The sequence below is a fragment of the Clinocottus analis genome, unplaced genomic scaffold (assembly GCF_023055335.1).
Source record: "Clinocottus analis isolate CAN_PGR_092001 unplaced genomic scaffold, fCliAna1.0.p SCAF_7, whole genome shotgun sequence".
Lineage (NCBI taxonomy): Eukaryota > Metazoa > Chordata > Actinopteri > Perciformes > Cottidae > Clinocottus > Clinocottus analis.
In genome coordinates this window covers 7,702,212-7,725,379 of record NW_027176229.1, presented here as the reverse complement: position 1 = coordinate 7,725,379, position 23,168 = coordinate 7,702,212, and the positions used below count along the sequence as shown (strand labels likewise).

At 42.2% G+C, this 23,168-nt stretch overlaps 1 protein-coding gene across 1 annotated transcript in view; it reads left to right on the top strand.

Annotated features, from left to right (window-relative positions):
* The window catches only part of LOC137778873 (sarcoplasmic/endoplasmic reticulum calcium ATPase 2), a 23,248-nt gene extending 80 nt beyond the window's left edge, over window positions 1-23,168 (top strand). The window contains exons 2-21 of the mRNA XM_068566219.1: window positions 2,827-3,027; window positions 4,150-4,167; window positions 4,257-4,339; window positions 6,972-7,076; window positions 7,904-8,042; window positions 14,137-14,217; window positions 14,705-14,790; window positions 14,967-15,431; window positions 16,900-16,988; window positions 17,166-17,268; window positions 17,456-17,587; window positions 17,685-17,804; window positions 17,899-18,117; window positions 18,249-18,584; window positions 18,766-18,986; window positions 19,148-19,350; window positions 19,436-19,521; window positions 19,608-19,741; window positions 19,849-19,966; window positions 20,491-23,168. Coding sequence (XP_068422320.1) covers window positions 2,827-3,027; window positions 4,150-4,167; window positions 4,257-4,339; window positions 6,972-7,076; window positions 7,904-8,042; window positions 14,137-14,217; window positions 14,705-14,790; window positions 14,967-15,431; window positions 16,900-16,988; window positions 17,166-17,268; window positions 17,456-17,587; window positions 17,685-17,804; window positions 17,899-18,117; window positions 18,249-18,584; window positions 18,766-18,986; window positions 19,148-19,350; window positions 19,436-19,521; window positions 19,608-19,741; window positions 19,849-19,966; window positions 20,491-20,760 — 3,209 coding nt within the window. The 3' untranslated portion in view covers window positions 20,761-23,168. The remainder of the gene's footprint in view (window positions 1-2,826; window positions 3,028-4,149; window positions 4,168-4,256; window positions 4,340-6,971; window positions 7,077-7,903; window positions 8,043-14,136; window positions 14,218-14,704; window positions 14,791-14,966; window positions 15,432-16,899; window positions 16,989-17,165; window positions 17,269-17,455; window positions 17,588-17,684; window positions 17,805-17,898; window positions 18,118-18,248; window positions 18,585-18,765; window positions 18,987-19,147; window positions 19,351-19,435; window positions 19,522-19,607; window positions 19,742-19,848; window positions 19,967-20,490) is intronic.

Below are 23,168 nucleotides of genomic sequence, written 5' to 3'. Positions count from 1 at the left end.
CCAGTACATTGACTACATAGTTCAACTTAATATTGCGTTCTATCCTATTAGACACTCGAGCACAAGGCTTGTTTTATTGTTCACAGGGTTTATCTCTCCCGACATCTTGTGTGTTACACACTGCCAGTCGAGTGTCACGTTATCTTATGTAAGCACAACATCGCTCCTTTGAGAATCGACAACTTAAGGAACACGTGTATCAGAAGGTGTTGCAGGACTCTGGTTTTCACTTTCTTTGGCCCCTGAAGACTCCCTTTTGCCATATCTTTCAAGAACACCCTTTCAATCAAAGTGTCAGAAGATAACAGCATACAAAGTGGTGCACTTGGGATGTTCCCGCGGTCAACTATATTTGGCATAGCTCACTATGACCTTGGATATGGTGTCTTGCCACTTATGGAATTCACTGGGACATCCGTTGCTTTGGACAGTGCAAATGAAATAATCCTAATGTTCTGCATATTTTATATAATTACATACACTATTGTTCTATAATCTATTTATATCTCAAGATAACCTTCTATATTTAGGATGTATTGTTATCAGGTATTAGATAGTTTGGTTGTCTATGTAATTCTATAAAATGTATATTTAGGATATTTTTGACTCATTCATTAAAATAAAAAAATGCAACTCTCTGTGGAATACTAACATACTTGCCCATCCATGAAATACTGATTGTGATTAATTCACATAGTTCAGTTCAAACAAAATGTGTAATACAGTGAATACCTAATTCTAATAGCTAATATATATTCATTCATAGAAATCAAGTGATTTGATGATGACTTAGATAATTATGTTTGCTTTCTTAAACTGAAGTAGTTAACTTTTATATCAGGTTGTATATAACAAACCAGATGGAGTCTACAAGAAGGAAACTATTTCATTGTCAAAATAATAAGCTTTATTAATTAATAAATCAATTATAAACTACAGGGACAGGATGAATTTGATTTCCAGGCCAGAAGTTTGATTACTTTTTAAGTAACATGGCAGAAACTTCTGTTTCAAGGGCTTCATATTGTTCCCAAGAAATATCTTCATGGATGTTTCGAGATCCCTCCCTCCCACAGAAACTTAATCTGCTGTTGACAGAGTCTGTCAGTGGCTCTTGTGCCAAGCGGAGCAAGTGTGCATTGTAAAAGGCCGCTTGATGTCCAACTGGGCAGCGCCATGTTATTATTTTTACAGCACCTTGTGCTTCTTGGGGCCATATTCAGACGTGTTAACAGATGATGGCCACCAGTAAAACATCTGACAACTAAACGACCTGATGAATAGTCGCGGTGCAAAGTTGACCTTGTGCCCTCACTCCTATTTAGCAAATGAGCTTCCTTTTCCCATTGTTATGCAGATGTAGTCGACATGTCAGGCTGGCTTTATTGAATGTGTCCGGTAAAGAAGACATTATTGTGTTATCTGGAGGCACTGGTTTGTTTTAAAACATCCCATAGTTTTTGGCCTTAACTACTGTAAACCCTTTGTCCAACTGTCCGTGACAGGCCCGAGGCATTGATCTGTTGCCAATCTTTCTGTTCTCTATTCTGAGCATGAACTCATTCCTGCGAGGCAAACACGGCCCCTAGTCAAGTGTAAATGAGTTAGTAAGACAATAAGACATGGGGCCTCTGTAATGAGATGCCTTTAGTCTGGAGGAATTTGTAACATAGTCTGTGACGTTACATTTAACTTTGTGTGCAGTACTGTTATCTATGATACTGAAAATATAACCAGAGTTTGAGTATGAGTTAAAGGTACAAACAAACATGAGCAGTTTCGCTGTGTCACACATCCTTAGTAATATGCAAATGAGCAAACATAGCACGAGTGTTTTTTCATTTAGTAGTTAATTTAACTAACAAAAAACATACAACGTATGCTCTTTACTGGTAATTGTGACAGACTATAACAATAATGATAATAATAATGTAATACTGTGATACGTTCAAAGATAATCATACTGTGAAAATCTTAAATCTTTACAACCCCAAGTAAAATGTGCTTTTTTAGATTGCAAAGCCAACCAACATGCCAAACGTGTTTCTGTGTGTAAATATTTAACATCTGTTGCATGTCATGCCGATTGAAGGCTGTGCCCTACATGGCACATTACAATGATTTACTATTCACTAAACGTAAGTTACTTTCCCGCGCCTGCACTATGCAGTGAGTGTCTTTTTTGTTAAACTACAACAACCCTTAAAAACACTAACATGAAAACACGTTAAGCCCGTTGCTTCCTGGTTTACATACGAGGGACACCACAGAGTTTGAATGGGATGCCATGTCGGAGACTCATTTATTCCTGCCCATTTTTTTTCTTCTTCTATTTCGTGTTCGTCTTCCTGTGTGTTTTTTTTAAACGTCTCCCTGGTTTGGACGCAGCTGACACCGTTCATCCAATGATATGAGTCCACATGCAGCGCAGGGAAGAGGGGCAGCAGTGAGGCACTTTGATAAAGCCAGACTGTCAGCACCGTGTGGAGCCTCAGAGAGCTGCGCAACGGCGAGACACGGCACGGTGAGTCACGGAGGACCTGGACCGGGTGAATGCAGCCCTTAACACGAGACACTGCTGCCGACGCTCTCCCACCATTTCCGGAGATAAGAGGACCCAGAGAGTGATCTTCGCCCAGACACGGAAGAGGAGTTTTGCTCAACGCAACGTTTTTTCTTTTTTTCTGTCTTCTTCTCCGTAACTGCGCAGCGTAGCAGGGGGGGGGACACGTGAGACCGCCGTGAATAGCTAACGATAGCTATCCCGAGTGTGAACGCGCAGCTCTCAGTTGGCAAAACTCATACTTAATTATAAAGTATTGACAGGTTTTAAAAGAGCCCAGGAGGAAACGTCGAGGCAGTGTTTCTGTGTGCGTAAAGCCGCGTGGGAAGGAGCCGTCTGGTCCGCCATGGAGAACTCGCACACGAAGAGTGTGGAAGAAGTTTACAGTTATTTCAGCGTCAACGAGAGCACAGGACTTTCCCTGGACGAGGTGAAGCGACTGAAGGAGAAATGGGGCCTAAACGGTACGACAGTTTACACGTTACACCGCCGATAAATGCTGTGAATTAGACTATGTTTAAAGAAAGAAAGAAAGAAACAGAAAAAATGTCTTGTCATTGTAACATAGCACTGTATCCAAGATATGGGGTAAAAGTCACCAACATCATCGGCCCCATAAAGTGATTTAGCTGACGTCATCACCTGTGACCTCGAGGGTTTCCCGTCTCAAATTAACAGAATGAATAATTGCTTGTAGGACATTGTAACATTGTTAAACATTGTTGGGTGTTTTAACGGTACTGTACGTTGTATTTGTGTAACGCATTGTATCAGTGTGTCACCGTTGACTTTGATAGCATTGTGAAACATAGCCTCACTGTGGCATTGTGGACAATATATAAAACATGAGCACTTTGTTGAACACGGTAATCTTTTGCTGGCTGTTCCTCCCAAAGCAGAACTGCAACACATCAGCCCGGAGATCCGGCAGACTTTTGAACTGCGGCCATGGGATCACTGTAGTAACGTTATCCCTCAAGTTAATCTCTCTTGTTCCAGGCTTAAACAGCTGTTTTTATATTAATATCACCTGGGAGGTCATGGAGGGTATACTACCCCCTCCTCTTAAATCACTTTGACCTTTACATTGATTGGCGTTTTCCTTTTTTCTTTTATTCCCATTGTGTAATAAAGATTAACGGGGTGGACTGTGCCACTGCTAGAAGCGTGAACCTGAAAGGACGGATATAGAAATCTTGCTATAAAGCATTTGATATTGCTTATTCATATTAATTACCTAACATCTTGTTTAACAGTCAAAGGAATCTACACACACCTCATAATTATATATATTTCAAACAAAATCTGCGGTCTTGTAGCATATGTATGATGGCTAAATCATCAAAATGTTAAGTGACACTGGAAACATTCTGGTTTGAGCTCAGAGGCATCTATTGGTCGACTGTCTGAGACTTCGCTCTTCAAGTTCACACTTTTTGTGTGGAATTAGTTCCCCTTCATGAAACAGGAACTGCTGCTGGACATTTTTTTTATTAAAAAAAGAAGTATTTATACACAACTTATCCTCTTTTTCTTTTCTTTTTCCTGTGCGGTCCCTGGTTTGACTCTTGCGTCTCTCCACACAGAGTTACCAGCGGAGGAAGGTAAGCACTACAGTCAGCGATATTGTTACTGTCATTTTGTGATAACACGTTTCTGTGATGGATTGTTATTTTAACACTCTTTTCTGCAGGGAAATCTTTGTTGGAGCTTGTCCTTGAACAATTTGAAGATTTACTTGTTCGTATTCTTCTGCTGGCTGCATGTATATCATTTGTAAGTATTTCACTACATTTTCTTTTACCGTTTAATGAAATGCTGACTTGTTCAGTGGCTGCGTTGATGAGTTATTTTTGTATTCCCAATATTGCTCATGTCTCATAGTTTATAACCTGTAGATGGAGAATCTAAAAAGTCTCGGAACAAGCCAACGCTTCCTACAAATAGCTTTCCCTTGCCACCTCGAGTGTGTTTATGTGAAGTCAAAATTGTAGATGGGATTATTTTTAAGCCCTGTGTGTGTGGAATGGCAGTGGGTGATTTACGTAGTGCATAGTGCTGAAGTGTGAACGTCTTCAGTTGGTTTAACCTGGCTGGGGTTACACTCGCATATTAGAAAGCTGAACAGCTGAGAAGGCTCACGACCCATCTGAGGAATGGTGACAACAGCAGTAACGGCATTGAGTTGCTATCGCCATGTGCCTAGTAAGACATTTGAGTCGTCAAGCATGACTGCTGTGTAATGACTTATCCCGGTCTCCCTCAGGCCTCTGACTTTGAGTGCGAGACAGATAAATGTTTAATAGTTGCCATTATGAAATAGCATCATCAGCATGTGTCCAAGCCCTTTTCTAAAGCAAAATCAAACATACATTTCCACGTAGTAGTGTAAATTTTTTATTGTTTTAATGTCATGTGGAAAGACGAGGCCTCATGTACAACTGGCTATTTAGTTGTGCAAAGTTTGTTTCACCAAATTAAAAAGTGCAAGCTTTTATGGGATTGAAAACTGGAAGTCATCTTTGGTATTGTGCAATTATAGCTTCATTTCTGCAGTATTACACTTTTCACGTCTCTTGAATTGCCAGCTCGGTAGATTAACGTTAGGCTGAAGAATATTTAAATAAGTAAGGCAACCTATGTTTGTGTGTGTGTGTCTGTGTGTTTCTGTGTGTGAGCTGATCTGTGGCATGCAGAGTCCAGTCAGGTGATACAGAGGTGTCAGTGGCTGCTGTCTGACAGGGGAACAGAGCACCACTCAAGACCAAATTTGGTCCCTCACTCCTCAGTGGGAGGGCTCGTATCAAACAAACGCACACATCACCCTCATCAAATTAATCCCTTCTAAACTTTGATATGTATCTTGTTTGAAAGCTAATTCAAATAAGAACTCTTAGCTAATGTTGAAGTTGGTCAAACTTACTTTTCTGAAGGACTCAACATGTTCTGTTTGCATGATTTGATTTAGTGTTGAGGCCACAGTTAAGGCTTTGCTTCTTCTTTCGATGCATTGTTTTATTGTTCTAAACATGACTTTTAGCCATGCATCTTACTGTATATAGTAGGGTTAAAACAAGAAGTTGATTAGTTTATCGACAAAACTAAGTAATTGCAAAAGATTTTGATGATTAATTTGTTGCTTAACCCTCATGAAGCAAACATATAAATCAATTTGAATGAATCAGTGTTTTCCGTTCATGAAAAATGAATGAGAATCTTTTTTGGTCATCAAAAAATGTCGTCTTCCCCATTTTGTTGTACTTGGCTCCACCTTAACTTGGATGCAAATTGAAAAGAGCTTTTACCATAAGGGCACCGATTCATTCATAGGAGAGGACATACTGGTTTACTCTACTCTGTTCTGTGTCTTTTTAAATCTGCAGATAACTATAAATAATATGATACAACACTCATCTACTGGTTGGTAGAGGTCAACAATATTATGTTTTCACGTCATCTCAGGGGGTTAGTAGACTAATTGGTAATTTATGTTGAATGACTTATTTCCAAGAAAGTCTTAAGCACATATCTGTTAAACACAATATTTAAATGTGGGCTTTTATGTAATTCTTTGTGGTGAAACTCAGTTTTACAGAGCTGTTATTAAATCTTTACTACGATTATTCGTTGACTAAGCAGTTCTTTGCTTGAGGACCGTCCATAAATGACTAATTTAATATATTTTAAAATTATGTATAATGTACCTATATTTCTATAATATAAATTTAGCTGTAAGTCTGAGTAATGTAAATCTCTTGGTGGTGGTATGACATACAGGAGAGCACTATTGAGCGGTGTGTATTAAACTGCTATTAAGAGTTACTCCTGTCATTTAAGTTATGCCATTTAATGTCTTTGGCATTTGCCACAGCCAGATACGTAGTAGGTCTTACTGAGGTTGATTGCTTTACTGCATTAAGTTCCATTAATGGATTCCCTATCTCACACAGTCATTTTAGGATGGCTTTCTCAGGAACAACGAGCTTGAATGAGACTCCAGGTCAGAATATGGTTAATTATTATCTGCCAGTAAGGTTCTAATATATAAGATTTATGTTTGACTGTGTTGATCGGAGTTGTCTTCTTGATGGTGTACTTGTTTTGATTTTATGAAATACCTTTTGGAAGATGTTTGAATTTTAATTAAAAAGGGCAGAGCAGTATTGGCAGTTAAAACAGAACATAAATAATTTACATTAAAAAATGGCCAGAGTAAATGCACTGCTGGTAGACTAAAGTTCAGAGTACTATTACTTTGAGATGTCTCCATCTGTCAGAGGTGATTCTTCAGTTATGAACAACTTGTTTTGTTCTGTCTACAATTGTATCCCTACTTGTTGTTTTCTTCAATTTTACTGTGAAATGACTTTTTTTTTATATAATGACATGCTTCTCAAACTGTTTTCAGGTCCTGGCCTGGTTCGAGGAGGGAGAGGAAACTATCACAGCCTTCGTGGAGCCTTTTGTCATTTTGCTCATTCTTATAGCCAATGCCATCGTCGGCGTGTGGCAGGTAAGACACTTTTAGGATCCAGAGAAGTCACTGTATTTATATTGCATTATATATCCTTTGTACCTCTGAAATTATTGAATATTCTAGTTTCATTGTCCAAATCTAATGCATTTTGTCCAAGTGAATCACATTCATTATGCAGCAGAATGGTGACTTTACTGCAAAATAGTTGTACGTGTTACCTGCTTTTTTAAACAGATTAACAGACATGTATGGAAAAGTTAGTATAGTATTGAAAGCCTGTAAATGGGAACTTGACATGGTGCTGTCATAAAAAAACAATCACATTGGAGGCTGTATCAATATGGAAAGGGAACTACTGATGTTAGGTACACCAATCTACATCCAATGTAATCCAGAACCACACCTTTCTAATGCATATCCTTACTTCATCAAGCTGATCCTTCATCAAATGCAATCTAAATCAATGTACTTGGCACATGGATATAGACTGTTCAAGACACTGAATTTAACTTTAGATCGACTAAATATTGCACCGAAAGTTATTTTTATTTAGAGAAGGCTTCCGTTGTCATTTGTCATCGCCAGGTTTTCTGTATGTCTGGCTTGTTGATCCATTTGATTTGAACAATGTGTGGGCAACAGAAGCAGTAAACGCTGTGATTTATGTTCCCATTTTCATACACTTAACAACTTTAATGTCTCCAACCAAACCCTGATGAAAATAAACAGACAACATATAAAAGCCAGTGCCTCCTCAAAGACAAATGTTCTCATACCGTGTATTCCAGCAGAGCCAAGAACGTGCATGTCTTAAGAGAAACTATGAAATCTTTGGCACTGAATCTCCTTTTTCGCCTCCACAGGAACGTAATGCTGAGGATGCTATTGAGGCGCTAAAGGAGTATGAGCCTGAGATGGGGAAAGTGTACCGGCAGGACAGGAAAACTGTGCAGAGGATCAAGTCCAGAGACATTGTGCCTGGTGACATTGTGGAGATTGCTGGTAGGGTGAGCTACTTTTGCTCTTGTGCATATTTAAGCGCTCAGGGCATTGTTGCTATTATTGTTATTGTATACGGTTGTATGTGTTGGTTTGACTCTGAGAGCATCAGATATGCAGCCAGAGGGCTCCATCACATGAACCTTGAATGTCACAGAAAATTGGCAACCTTTTGCCTCTGCAACTTTCATCCATATTTTGTTGTTTACCTGTGAAAGAGATTGTTTCCAAATTTGTTTTTAAAGATGAAAGAAAAATCTTGTGTTTTTTAATATGATGCTGCTGTTTAGCTTTGCCTCGGGTGATGCCTACTGCGGACAGAACAAATCAGTCCACGTATGGTCATGGATCACATTTAGCACAAGCTTGAGTTGAACCCCCCCCCCCCCCCCCCATCCCATCCCATGTGCCACTGCAGAGGTGACTCACCCTGTAAGAGTGAGGTATTTTGAGATGCTCTTATTAACCCATAGTCTCAAAGGGCTGGGCACATATGCTATCGAGGCCCACTTGACTACTCTGTGTGTGATCGCGCACACATTTTGAGCTCACTCAAGTGACACTGTCCTATGCATCCTCGCGGCTCGTCCCAACTCAACAGTTTCCCTCCATGCAGCATGTGAACTAAGCGCTGGGATGATCCATGCTGCCAAGTTCCCGTCAGCGTATTTTAGCAGCAGAAATCTTCACGATGTAAAGCTTTGCTTTCTAAGAGTGCCGTGTACCTCTGCAGCACACGCATATATATATATATATATATATATATATATATATATATATATATATATATATATATATATATATATATATATATATATATAAATATAAATATATATATATATATATATAAATCTATATATATATATAAATCCTGCAGAGGGATGATCAGACGGATGTGATGAATGCTGATGTCCTTAAAGCACTAGTCTTATCTTGATACTCTGTTTAACCCAATGCTTTCTGTGCATAGTGGTAGGTTTTATTTTTAGCCGTCATAAGCCGTTTAGATTTCGGAATGCTGTATTTATAGAGGCAGTGTCAGTCATGAAGATGACAGGTGTCTGGTCCCACCCTGTGCACACCCCACCCACCGTGCTCTGGGGAGCATTGCTACAGTAGGTGACGTGGGACAGTGTTCAGCAGGACTTCTGTGTAACCTTGACAAGGGCAAATGGAGGAGGAGTGGACTGGGATTTAAAATGTATAATTTCTTTAGTGTCATATGGCATACTGTGTATAATTTGGTTGAGGTTGACAGTGCTAATCATGCCATTTAGATTTTTTGAAGCAGAGTGTAGAAAGCTTAATTATTTGGCTATGTTTAAAGGAGAAATTTGTGAGTCAGATGGCTCCCTCTTGCATATGAGAGACCTAGTTATTTAAACACTCAATGAAGGAAGCTGGACGCTTTGTTGTCAGCAGCTTGAGGCTTTTTAAAAATGCAGACCAGCAGGCAGCATAAAACGGATGTTTTATCCTGCAGTCAGAAGAAGCTCATCAGCTTAACTTACTTCCCAAATCCACCATGTAGATTTTACAAAGGCTCCTGTCAGGCTCCCTTTTTTCCTGAATAATATTCCGCTGATGCTCCAAAGTGACCTCTGCCATATAGAGGAGTGCGATGACGCAGATGCATGCTGGATGTCTTCTGGACCGAGGTAGAGGACACTGAGACGAGCCCTCTGTTGCTGCCTCAGCCGTGAGAAGAATAGGATGCAGGCCGCAGCCAATCTGTGCTGCTCTCTGTTAGGGTGCTGCTGTGGGTTTTAAACGCTGCCTCCTACTCGCACCTCATCGCTCATCAGTCACACGCTCTCTGAAATGAGTTTAATGTTGTGGAAATAACATAATGTATTTCTAAGACGGCATCATTTGGTTAAGCCATACATACATGGAAAAACTAACCCCTGAGTTGTTCCAGAAATTACATTCACATCAGGGATTATGCCTGAATAGATTGTATTCTGAAATCATCCAATGAACATCATCAGTAATGATTAACCCGGTTGTTATTATTATTATAAAGTAGATTTGCAGTAATCTTAGGATGATGAATAAAGTGCCCACAACTAAAATAAGATAAAGGATAACCATGCCCCACTTCACTGACGCTGGTGGTACGTTGATGCTGGTGGTAACATGTGGAGTTCACTTGCTCCTTCTTGTGGATTTAAGTCCTCTTTATAACACAGCAGATACTGTATGCTGCCGGCTTACAGTTTGGTGTCGAGGGCTCGCAAATTTGGATGTTGGCCTTTTCTCAGAGCAGCTGAACTCAGTGGGTTTGTTCTCTGCTGCCTGTGAAGTTGTGGAGTCTGGTAGAGCCGGGGGCTCATGTGGGCAGCAGTATAGGGGGGAGGATCTTTCATCTGCTCCTATTGTGCTTGAGAGAGATGACCTTATAGGGAAGCGCTTTGCAGATAACCGTCCCACCCCCACCATGCTCGATGCACAGCAACCCTGCCCATCAGCACCCGCACCCTCCACAAAGATTCCAGACACCATGGATAGTGATGTGACATTTAATGTGGTCTGGCAAGCATCCATTGTCACAGAGGGAGGTTTTTGGCAAATGTTCCTGACTTGTCAGCGAGACTAAAAGAAACGGTCTCATCTTGCCGACCAAGAAGGCTGGCTTTAGAAAAGCTTAAAACCTCATTTGTAGTGAAGTCCTGCAGAAGGGCACAGAAGTTTTTATTCAAGCCAAACAGTTTCCTCGACAGGCGTAGGGCAAGGCTCAGGTGGAGAGAAGTATTCATGTCAGGATTTGCATAAACTACATGTGTAAACACAGTGACCAAAACGTTTGGTGTTTCGGTTTATGAATCTCAAGTAGAAATGCACCAGTTAGTCTCCATTATTAAAGCTGACTTCTAGTCTTTTTAAAAAGATTGTGTTCACCATAAGTCATATCGACTGCTGGGAATCCATGCTACGCTGTGGTTGAAGATGGGATAGTGAGAGGTCGGACTTTAACCCCAGTGAGCCTTTAATGAGGGGGCGACGAGTCTGACAGTTGACTTAAAGACATGGAGAGACGCTTTGCCCTGTAAACAAAGAAAATGATCTATACTGAAACTGATCACGGTTTTCACATTAACATTTTAGTGTCTTGCATGGCTGAAAGGACAAGTTGTTTTATTTGATGTTAGTGTGGCAGTAGATTTTAATTCTGAATACATTTTGTCATGGATCATTTATATGTAATTTCTGCCTGGCTTTACTAAAAAACATGATTATTTTTGACTGGAGAGAAACTAAAATGTTCCCAGTGCCGGGATACATTTTTTCACTATGGCAACAGAAACAGTTACGTGCTATTTGAAAGCTGAGCCTGCTGCGGATGAAGATTATAAACGATCAAGATAAAGCAGAGATCTCAGGGGAGATGTTGTCAAGATGACACTTGCGTAACTGAGATGGGTGAGGATCAATTCCAAAGTCAGAAGACACACATTGGCACGTTAATGAATCTGTGACAACGTAACGACAGAAAATAATATTAGTTTGTGTCGCTTACCAGGCTGCTGCTAACTAAACGTTACTTACTCTGCTCTTGTTTGCTGATTTAATAGTAAAACTCACTCGTGATGTTTACCAAGTACAGACGGCAAAAAGGTTCCTGTTTGTCTTTTCTTCTTTCACCTATACATGCACATCTTAGTAAGACGGTTTAGATTAGATAGTGTATAGCACCTACGTAAACAATACATTTGGCCAAACAAGATTGTGAGTTATATTTCCTAGCAATGCATTTCCTTCCATTGCTTGTGATGAGTCATGGTAACATAGTCTCTCCTGTGCAACTGACTGCCAAAGGTTAGAAAGGGAACTCTTCATTGAGCAGAGATGAAGAGTGAAACGTTGGTCCTAGAGACTGTTTTTTGATAACGTACCCAGCTGGATAAAGTATTTACATAATTGAACACATGTAACTAGGGCTTCTGTGTTAATCAGTGAGGGCTGTATTAGAAAGCTGCAGGATGCTTCACCTTTTGATAGTTCTGAAATGGCCCACTCAACAAGACAGGAGGTCAGCCTTTTTGTTCAGGTGCCATCAGCACATGTGCCCTCCTGGCTGGCCCGCCGAACCACACGCTGTCTCACTAACACACGGCAGAGGCAGGTGCCAGTCAAAGCTAACCACTTCGGTGCGGTCACCGCCCCGCCCGCTGTTGAAAGGTTTGTTTTAAAGGCACCTTGAGAAGTCACATCAGCTGGAATGTATCACCGACAAGTCTGAGCTTTTGTCACTCTGAAATGTATGGACCTGTTGGCAAGTACCAAGGTGAAAATGCGATCAGACTGGATGAGATACCTGGATTGCAACCAAGTAGGATGTTGACACAAAATTAGAAGTGATATACACACACTTCATCAGAGCAGGTCTGCACTTTAACACAGCCTCTGGGCCATTCCAGTGTCTTGCAGTGGCACCGCCTCAAACACTGGTTTCTTTTAAGAATAACTAATTGTCTTCATGCAACACAGGAATCCACAACAAAATGCCGGTGCCCCCATCGCTACACGAGAAAAATACAACAAACGACAACATCAAGAGGAATGTAAACGGCTTAACATTTAAAACATCAAGGAAACGCCTTAACTTGGTCTTTGTTTGAACACCAAGCATCATTGTTGTAAACGCAGAGTCCTCCTCCCTCGTGCTGCGGGAGTCCTGCTTGATCTGGGATGACTCAATGGAGCCGGGTCTCTGTAGAGATGTGGGCACAACAGTCTCTGACCCCCCGTTAGCATGAATATTCCTGCAGTCGGACATAAGCCAGGAGCAGACTGGCTGGTGTGATAGCATTAGGTTTAAGATTGGTTAACTTGGCTTCCATCTTGGCTCTCTTTCTTGGCTCAGCCCTCCCTTTATAGTTGTCATTATATTTTCAGAAACTATGACTTTTACAGGAAGCGTTGCACAACCATCTGATTTATCATACTTTTTGGCTTCCAAGGAAATGTTTGTTAGTTACCCCTTCCTGTAAATTAAAGCCAAGATCGTCCCTTTTGTCTTTGATATCCAAACCATCTGTTTAAGTTCATGTCGGAGTGTTATCTGATCTCGCCACATTCTTTGCGCAGCGTGATGTGTACTCGGCCTCAATTGACGTCCTCTGTGAGCAGAGTTACGTTTTATTTGAACATAAACTGTGCTCAAATTGCATAAGCCGTCTTTGTCTACAACGCCCAAAGAGATGTATTACGAGAGCGTGATCATTTTGTTTCTTAAACATCATGGCCAATTGGGTTTGCCTGCAACATGCTGATGAATTGACCCAAGCTGCATTGTTTTGATTTCTTCTTTTAATGTGCATGCGGGGAAGCATTGTTATGCCTGGAGTGACCTGAAGCACTAGCAGCTGTCCACATGTGATCAGATCACCCAAGATGCATGTTAACTCTGGGTCTGAACAGGGCGTAGAGATTTGACAGGCTTGTGTGGGTTCCTGGTTTCACTGTAACGATCTGACATAATTTTTAACTAAGTAGGCCTATATGTAGACTACGCCCACAGAACTGTGCCATAGCCTGAGCCATTTCCCCAGTTCCCATTTCCTTTATGTACGATTAGGAAGCTGAACTGGGTCACTGCAATTCCAATGTACCCAAATTGGCCTTTTCCTTTGAGACGGGCCTTTTTATGGCTCACAGGTTCTTCAGCTCCTCCTCTTTTTTTGGCTTTTCTTCTCTTTCCCTGCAGCGATGGCAACACTGCTCTGCTGCTTGGTGGCAAAGCAACCTCCCTGTAATGAGCGTCAGTTTAGTTTACACTGATGCTGAGTTACTGCCTGCAGAAAATAGACATCTCATCTGTTGAATCGTCACTACACACACACACACACACACACACACACACACACACACACACACACACACACACACACTTCACTGTGCAGAACCAGTTGTGTGTTGGTGTGCTATTCACGTGGTGTAAAAAAAACATTGAGCCATCATTTATGATGCCATTAGAATTTAACATCAGTCTTCAGCTGCAGCCTTAATTTAAAACTCACTTATTCTCCTCAGGCTTTTGCTCTTTTGTTTGTGTTTGTGTATTTTCTCTAATTGCGGATCTGTTTTGTTTTAGTTGGAGACAAGGTGCCCGCTGACATCCGTATCTGTTCAATCAAATCAACAACTCTGAGGGTGGACCAGTCCATTTTGACGGGTAAGACATGTTTTGCTGATAATATCACAGCCATCAAATTATTTTCCTTCAGCCATTTTAACAAACGCAATATTATCTGACACAGACTGAGTTCAGACTGCTGTTTTATTCAAGGCCACAGAAGGGTTTGATTTTGTAGTTATGTCTTAGCTTTTATAATTATGTTTTAGCTCTACACTGACACTCCCTTTTATTTCAAAATAAAGACAACCTCATCCACAATAAATGGATCAATCCTACACTCGCGTTGACCGTAAGCTAAAACCATTTGAGTTGGCTGCAGAATGAGCCCAGAGGTGTATCATGACATGGTTTACAATTAACATGTTAGCTCCTGATTTGAAACATCTATGAGCATTTAAAAGATCAGTGATTTAAAAGATCAGCATAAATTAGCTCTCTGTGTAGATAATTGGCTGTGCTTTGTTTCTCAGCCTGAATCATCTGTAGGGATAAATGCAAACTGATCTTTCTGTTGTTTTTGTAGGTGAATCCGTCTCGGTCATCAAACACACGGATCCGGTGCCTGACCCACGCGCTGTCAATCAGGACAAGAAGAACATGCTCTTCTCTGTAAGCTCAACTCTATTTATTAGTTATCACACATCCTGTTGATGCGCTTCGACTTTGTGTTTGTTTAGTTTCTGTTAACTTCCTGGAAAAAACGACTTGCTCTTTCTGTTACGTCAAGACGTCTGAGATCTTATCAGATGTATTTGAGCCATCTGATATGTTTGTTGTGATTTCAGGGTACAAACATTGCAGCTGGGAAGGCCGTGGGAGTGGTCGTGGCCTCTGGCATTAACACAGAGATCGGTAAGATCCGCGATGAGATGGCGGCCACCGAGCAGGAGAGGACGCCTCTGCAGCAGAAGCTGGATGAGTTTGGCGAGCAGCTGTCCAAGGTCATCTCCCTCATCTGCATCGCCGTGTGGATCATCAACATCGGCCACTTTAACGACCCTGTCCACGGAGGCTCCTGGATCCGCGGGGCCGTCTACTACTTCAAGATCGCTGTGGCGCTGGCCGTAGCCGCCATTCCAGAGGGTCTTCCTGCCGTCATCACCACCTGCCTGGCTCTGGGAACTCGCCGCATGGCCAAGAAGAACGCCATCGTCCGCAGCCTGCCGTCTGTGGAGACCCTGGGCTGCACCTCTGTCATCTGCTCTGACAAGACGGGAACCCTGACCACCAACCAGATGTCCGTCTGCAGAGTGAGTCACACAGTCGTGCACACGGCAGAACAGTTTATTCAGTTCTGTTCTTTGTCGTCTTTGTCGGTCGTCTGGTGTTTAATTAAAGGGGACAGCAGTTGGAAGAGTTGTGATTGCATAAGTCACTTTCAACACGTTTGTCAGTTAAAACTCAAACAGAGAAGGTGACGTGTTCCTTGTGATCGAGTATCCGGGCTATTATACAAGAAGGCAACAAACTGTCAGACACTCCTCTAATCTACATTGAGCTGTTGGATGACTTGCACTGCTGCTGTTGCATAACTGACCTTGCGTCACCAAGCAGCCAGCTTGTAGTCCTTTCTCTCTCTCTCTGTGAGTGGCAGCCCAGCGCTACTCGTGATTCCTCAAAACTTTGGCACAGCCTGAATTAGAATTTGGCTTTAATTTACAGTTTTTATTAAATTGTTGTTTGGTCCTCTGTGTTGTTAGAGCCACAAGTAATACTTTCCATGATCAATTAGCCTTCTGATTGTGTGATTAATGCAGTTTCAAGTGATATATGGTGACCAGGGTTTGAAAATGGCAATTTTCAGGCCTGGAAATGTTTTGGAAAATATATAAACCCAGTTCAGTTGAGATGGAGAAAAAAGAAACTGCTTGAACAATACTTTAATGTTCAGGCAGATCAGTTACGTTTTTCAGGTCGTATTCCCAGACAGCCATAGCTTGTCATTAATTTTAGGTAAGACACACTGTGCTAGATTTTAAAATAAAAATGTATTTTTATTTTATCATGTACACACAGGCGTTTCAGAGAAACGAGAAAACATTTGCTCTTAGAATATGGCAGACAAAAGCCTGTGAAGTCTGTTCATGCTTCAGTAAACTCAGGCGGTACAGTGCGTCTTCTCTGGCACAAATAGTGCTAATAATACTATCAATCACGATATAACCAGTTCAAGTTAACGTTGAATGAACTTTTACACTCAAATTAAAGTAAAATTATCTCATATTTTATTGTACTTAAATAATGTATATATATTTAACCCAACATTGACTTACACCAAGCATCGTACTTCAGACGTTTTGCTGCTGGTTTGTCATTGGCAATTTTATAATAGAGAGTGTGTGTGTGTGTCTGTGTGTGAAAACGTCTGGCAGGAGACCTGGCACTGAGGCTTCTTCCTTTTGGGCACAGCGTCGCTCTTTGCTCGCTCTCCGGCACTCTCTCCTGTTTACTTCATAGAGAGAAACTAAACACCCTTTTCTCACATTCGGCAGCGGGCCCGTTCGAGTCCTCACACAACCGCACTCTGTACCACTGCAGACTAATCTGCTCTCTAAAGAGAGATCTCACTCCTCAGGTCTGCCTGGAATTTCTGTGCTTTCTGCTGCCATCTGCTGCGTCAGTGAAGAAACTGTCAGTCCACTCAAACACTGGCTCAATGAAGTGGAGTCTGTTTGAAAAACTCATTGCTTTTGTTCCTCCGACTCTCTTGTTCTCCAGATGTTCGTTGTCAACAAAGCCGAGGGCGACAGCTGTGATCTGTCAGAGTTCACCATCACGGGTTCCACCTACGCACCTGAGGGAGAAGTGTGAGTACTTTACAGCTGACTCCATAACACAAACATCCAGGAAAAAGCTAAAATATCTCATTGATTGACTTATGTTGTCAGTTCAAAGGAGTTAAAGATGGGTACTGAAAAATATATAGACTGTTCTAATTGTAGCATGAACTGCAATGCATGTTAATACTTTTTACTTCCCTTCAGGTACCAGGATGGTAAACCAGTAAAATCGTCCCAGTATGATGCTCTGGTTGAACTGGCTACCATCTGCGCCCTGTGTAACGACTCCTCTCTGGACTTCAACGAGGTCTGAAACCTGCCTGTGTTGTACTTTTTTATGTCAGACGTATGTGTAATGTTGTCCAGTGTGATTATTTTTTTGTGTATTTTGTTATCTCTGGGTTGGAGTAAAATGAGCTCTACTTGTGGACTTAAAATCTCTCCAATAGTGTTTTAAGGGAAAAATATGAACTTGAATGTTTCTGATGCATCAGGCGAAGGGTGTGTACGAGAAGGTCGGTGAAGCCACAGAGACCGCGCTGACCTGTTTGACGGAGAAGATGAACGTTTTCGACACCGAGGTTCACAACTTGTCCAAGATTGACCGAGCCAACGCTTGCAACTCTGTGAGTGACACCAGCTCCCTCACCTGCACATGCTGCAGATTTCCACTGCTCCCGCTCAGCAGGTTTTTCCTCACTCTTTCTTTTTTTGGCTGAGCAGGTGATCAAGCAGCTGATGAAGAAGGAGTTCACCCTGGAGTTCTCCAGAGACAGGAAGTCCATGTCTGTCTACTGCACCCCGAACAAGTCTCGCTCTTCCATTGGCAAGATGTTTGTCAAGGTATACTGAAAGAAACCTGTGTTTTTCTGTGTTTTTTTGCTTTTGATGTCTTCCACCACGACGTGAATATATTATTCCTCCGCTCTACCAACAGGGGGCCCCGGAGGGAGTTATTGATAGATGCACTCATGTCAGAATTGGAAACAGCAAAGTTCCCCTCAGCAAAAGCATCAAGGAAAAGATCTTGTCTGTGATCCGTGATTACGGGACAGGTCGGGACACCCTTAGGTGCCTGGCTCTTGCCACACGAGACAGCCCGCCCAAAATGGAGGACATGATACTGTCAGACTCTACCAAATTCTCGTCATACGAAGTGAGTTACTTTCTTCTAGCTTCTTGTACAGTTGTTTGAATGTTTTGAAGGGCGGCGCCATATTTGGTTTCTACTGGTCGACTTTTCAGTATCAAACATTCAGTCTCGTCTCTGTGTCTCTCTGCTTCCAGACCGACCTGACCTTCGTCGGCTGCGTCGGCATGCTGGACCCTCCCAGACAGGAGGTGACTGCCTCCATCAAGCTGTGCCGCCGGGCCGGCATCCGCGTCATCATGATCACAGGAGACAACAAGGGCACAGCTGTGGCAATCTGCCGCCGCATCGGCATCCTGTGCGAGGACGATGATGTCGACAAAATGGCCTACACCGGACGAGAGTTTGACGAGCTGTCGCCTGACGCTCAGCGCGAAGCTGTGACTCGCGTTCGCTGTTACGCCCGAGTTGAGCCGTCCCACAAGTCCAAGATTATTGAGTTTCTGCAAGGATTTGATGAGATCACTGCCATGGTATGAACTCAGATGTTTTGTTTCTTTATTTTGGTTGTGAAGTTGTTCTTTATTCCTCCTCTGGAAAAGGTAGTAAAGTGGGTATCCCGTCTTTGTTGGCCTTAGACTTGTCACTGTAAATTGTTTGAATGGCTTGTGTTACTAATTGCGCCTCTGTAACAAACAAAATATTTCTCAACAGACAGGTGATGGAGTGAATGATGCCCCTGCCTTGAAGAAGGCGGAGATCGGCATCGCTATGGGCTCTGGCACTGCGGTGGCCAAGTCAGCCTCTGAGATGGTCCTCGCCGATGACAACTTTTCCTCCATCGTGGCCGCCGTTGAAGAAGGAAGAGCTATTTACAATAACATGAAGCAGTTCATCAGATACCTCATCTCTTCCAACGTTGGGGAGGTCGTCTGGTGAGTCCTCAGCAGATTGTATTTTTTATAATTCCATCCTCCTAAGCGACAAGAGCAGAAGTAGATTGAAGGGATCATTTGTGTCCAACATGCAGCGCTCATGTTCAGATTAACTCCAGCATGTGAGTGATGTTGCTAACTGGCGTTATTTCTCCTGACAGCATCTTCCTCACTGCGGCGCTGGGCTTCCCCGAGGCTCTGATCCCGGTCCAGCTGCTCTGGGTCAACCTGGTGACCGATGGCCTCCCTGCCACCGCCCTCGGCTTCAACCCCCCAGACTTGGACATCATGGAGAAACCACCTCGTAACGCCAAAGAGCCCCTTATCTCTGGCTGGCTCTTCTTCAGATACCTGGCTATTGGATGTAAGTTGATAATGGAAGGATAACGTTCGTCCCCTCATGCAGTTTGGTAAATTGCTTATGGTGATGTTTTTGTGTGTTTTCTTAGGCTATGTGGGTGCTGCCACAGTGGGAGCTGCTGCCTGGTGGTTTACGGTCTCTGAAGATGGACCTCAGATCACTCTGTACCAGCTGGTGAGTTGGCCTGTCTGAGTGCTCATCCTTCAGCTCCCTTCCACTCTCTTCCTCTCCCTCACTCCCCTGCCTCTTCCTCCCTACAGAGCCACTTCCTCCAGTGTGCCCCGGACAACTCGGACTTTGACGGCCTGGACTGTCATGTGTTTGAGTCGCCCTACCCAATGACCATGGCACTGTCTGTGCTCGTGACCATTGAGATGTGCAATGCTCTCAACAGGTAAAGCAGTTTCTCTCAGAAAGATGGAAGACCAGTTGCGGTGAGGAGAAGGAAGGAAGGGCAAATTGTATAAACCAATGACCATCTGTGCCTTCTCGTCTGTCCAGTCTGTCGGAGAACCAGTCTCTGCTGCGGATGCCTCCCTGGGAAAACGTTTGGCTCTTGGGGGCCATCTGCCTGTCCATGTCCCTCCACTTCCTCATCCTCTATGTGGAACCACTGCCTGTGAGTTTTGCAAAGCCAGTTAATTCAATGATGTGGTCATGCTGGCTCCTTGATGATCCAGTCAGCCACTGCAGGACACAGGTTGAGTCTCAGGAGTTATGTGGCTGCATGGCTTCATTACAGACATGCAATGGATCGTTGCTTTTATTAGACAGGTCACATTAGGGAAACGGTGAGAGAGAACAAAGGTCCTTAGAGGAAGAGTTAAATATTTTGGAAAATACACTCCTTTGCTTGCTTGCCAAGAGATGAGAGGACTGACACCACTCTCGCATCGGTCCGTTATATATGAAGCTGTTGGAAACCGCTATCCCGGCTTTGTCCAAAGGTAACAAAATCCTCCTCTAAAGCTCATCAATTATAGGCTGGACAGTTTCTTGACTGGCGCTGTGATTTCCTGGATTAAGTCATCACTGTGAGAAAATGTCCCCCACATAACTCCCTGAAGCCTCAAATGTTCCTGTTTTTCCTGTAAAATAGTAGCTGTAATGTAACATGATGAACGTTGTTGTGCTCTCTCCCAGGTCATCTTCCAGATCACCCCTCTGGACATGACCCAGTGGATGATGGTGCTGAAGATCTCCCTGCCCGTCATCCTGCTGGACGAGCTGCTAAAGTTTATTGCCAGGAACTACTTGGACTTTGGTAATCCGCTGGAGAAGCCGGCCAGCAAAGGCTGCTCTCTGTCTGCATGTGCCGAGGGCATCTCCTGGCCCTTCGTGGCCATCTCCCTGCCCCTGGTGCTGTGGATCTACAGCACCGACACTAACGTGTCCGCCATGTTGTGGCCCTGACTGACTCCACTCCACTACCCTCCCTGTGCACCAGTGTGACGTGAACATTAACACACACATCTAACACAGTTACATTAACCCGGAAAACAACTTGCAGTCAACACTTGGTGGTGTGGGGGGATTTGTTATATTTTATTGACTTTGACCAACATTTTGTGTTTTTATTTGACCATCACGCTTTTCTCTATTTTGATCTTGTTTCGAACAGTTAGGGGTGCCCACCGTGTCGGAGCTGTGTTTGAGCTGTACAGAGAATTTACACTATTTTATGATAATTAATATTTTGTAATTTTTGGGGGGGGCTTTGGGGACAAGAATGTAGGGTGTAAATGGATGTAATTCTAAGGACCGTATCGTACAATACTAATTTTAGGGCAAAGACTTGAATATATTTGCCCTGGCATGAATCTCTGTAGACATTTTTGAGCTCCATGCGTCGTCATTATTTTCTGCATTAGGCAGAACACAGCTACCTCAATGCTGTTAATATGATTATTACTACCCATTTGTCTTAACCATTTCGTAGATTATCAGTTGAAGTGTTGAGGTAAGCAACGATTTGTTTTGCAGTAGAGACGAAGCCCTTACGCACACAGGCTATAGTTTCCTTTTCTGTTGGAGGGAAGCGAGGACTAACAGATGTTACCAGATTGATTCAGAGACATTTTTGATAAAGTTGTTGAATTTGTTTACTTGAAGAAAACACATTTTTCTTGATTTTTATTTTATACGTTTTTTGAGATTCAGTTTTCAGTCTTAATTTTGCATCTTAATTAAAGCTATCTTTATAATGTATGTATAATGTGCACATACTGTACTTGAATATGTAAAAAGGCACCAAGAAGCTGTTAGTCTTATCAACTGAGCACAACATGGACGACCGGTCATCGGAAGAGTCTGTATATCTGTACATACCACACAAAGTAGAATCTCTGTATAGATTTTGTTGTTGTTGTTGCTGTCGTCACAATGCTCCATACATTTACACTAGTTTACTTAAGCGTGGTCTAAGCCTTTCTGCATGCCTGCTCCAATAATACCAGGCCAGTGTGTGCTTTGAGCTTTTTAGCGTCACAGCTAACTGTTGTTTCTTCCAATGCCTTCCACCCGTTTACCTGCAGAGTGAGTACACCTTGACCTGCATGCCAGCCACTCTCATCGTCTGTGGTTTTAACGCGTAGCTTTGCCGCCTGTCGTTGATCATGTGAAAAAACGCCAATGGCGGCTCCTCATATTTTTGATAGGACTAGCAGTTTTTTTTTGTTTTGTTTTATACTTTTTAATGGTACAAAAGGAGTAAAAATTTAGGTGTTTGAAGAAAAGAAAATGTCTTCAATGTCACTAAGTGCCAGGTACACACTGAGTAGAAATAGGAGCCTTTTGCATTGTGAACTGACAGTGGCGCTGATGCAGGTTAGTGTTTGAATGGCAGCGGCATGTATTGGCAACTAGCAAAGACGCTGACATTTAAGTGCCCCTACACCATTTCAGGACATGATGGTGTGTTTTTTTTTAATTTATACATATCTTTTTTGTTGTTTATTATTGCATTTGTTGCTTGATTTTAATCTTCTGCTTGCCCATAGCATGGCCTTAATATATTTGCTCTTTTTATTAAAATAAGTATTGATGGATTTAAATTATTTGCTGCTCAGATGTTTTTCACTTTGGCCTGTGATTTATTATATATTTCTTTGTGTCCACTGATTTGATTCTTCCTCTCTCTTTCTTTGCAGCAAGGGCCGCGTAAGCCCGCCTGTACTCTAAATTCCTTGCAGAAACTTTGGTTTTGTTTTGTGTTGTGCATGTGTGTTCTGGGCAGCACATCTTTCAAGAGCTGCATGTCAGTTAAATAATATGAAGACAGAGGCTCATAAAGTTCATACATCACTTTTTTAGAATGGCCATGAATAAATGTCTGATTTAAAAACTAGCCAATCCCACATCATGAGACTTCCCATCTCCTGCATGAAGAGCCTTAGAATATGATACCTCTCATGCCATCTTTTTAGACAAAGCTCTTAGTACCATGTACAGTAAATTGTACAATATTCCATTGTGCACGTCCACTCTGTTTTACCAGACTTGTGTACTAGACAATGTATAGTATTGGTAAATAGAATAGACATTCGTCAGATAGTACAAATGTTAAATAAGCTCAAAAAAAGTTCATCTTTCCTAAGGAAATACTTTTATGGAATATTTAAAAACTAAACAGCCTTTTTGCTTTGCACTGAGATGTGCACCATGTTTGGGAAGGCGGACGTGCAGTGATGCATTTGTGGGAACGGCAGGCAGTCCCTCCACTGGCATTTATTTTGCCAAACTGCTGTACTTTATTTTCCGAGATGATTGTACACATGAACTTTGGTTTTAGGTAAATAAAACTGTCATACATGAAGAGTTTA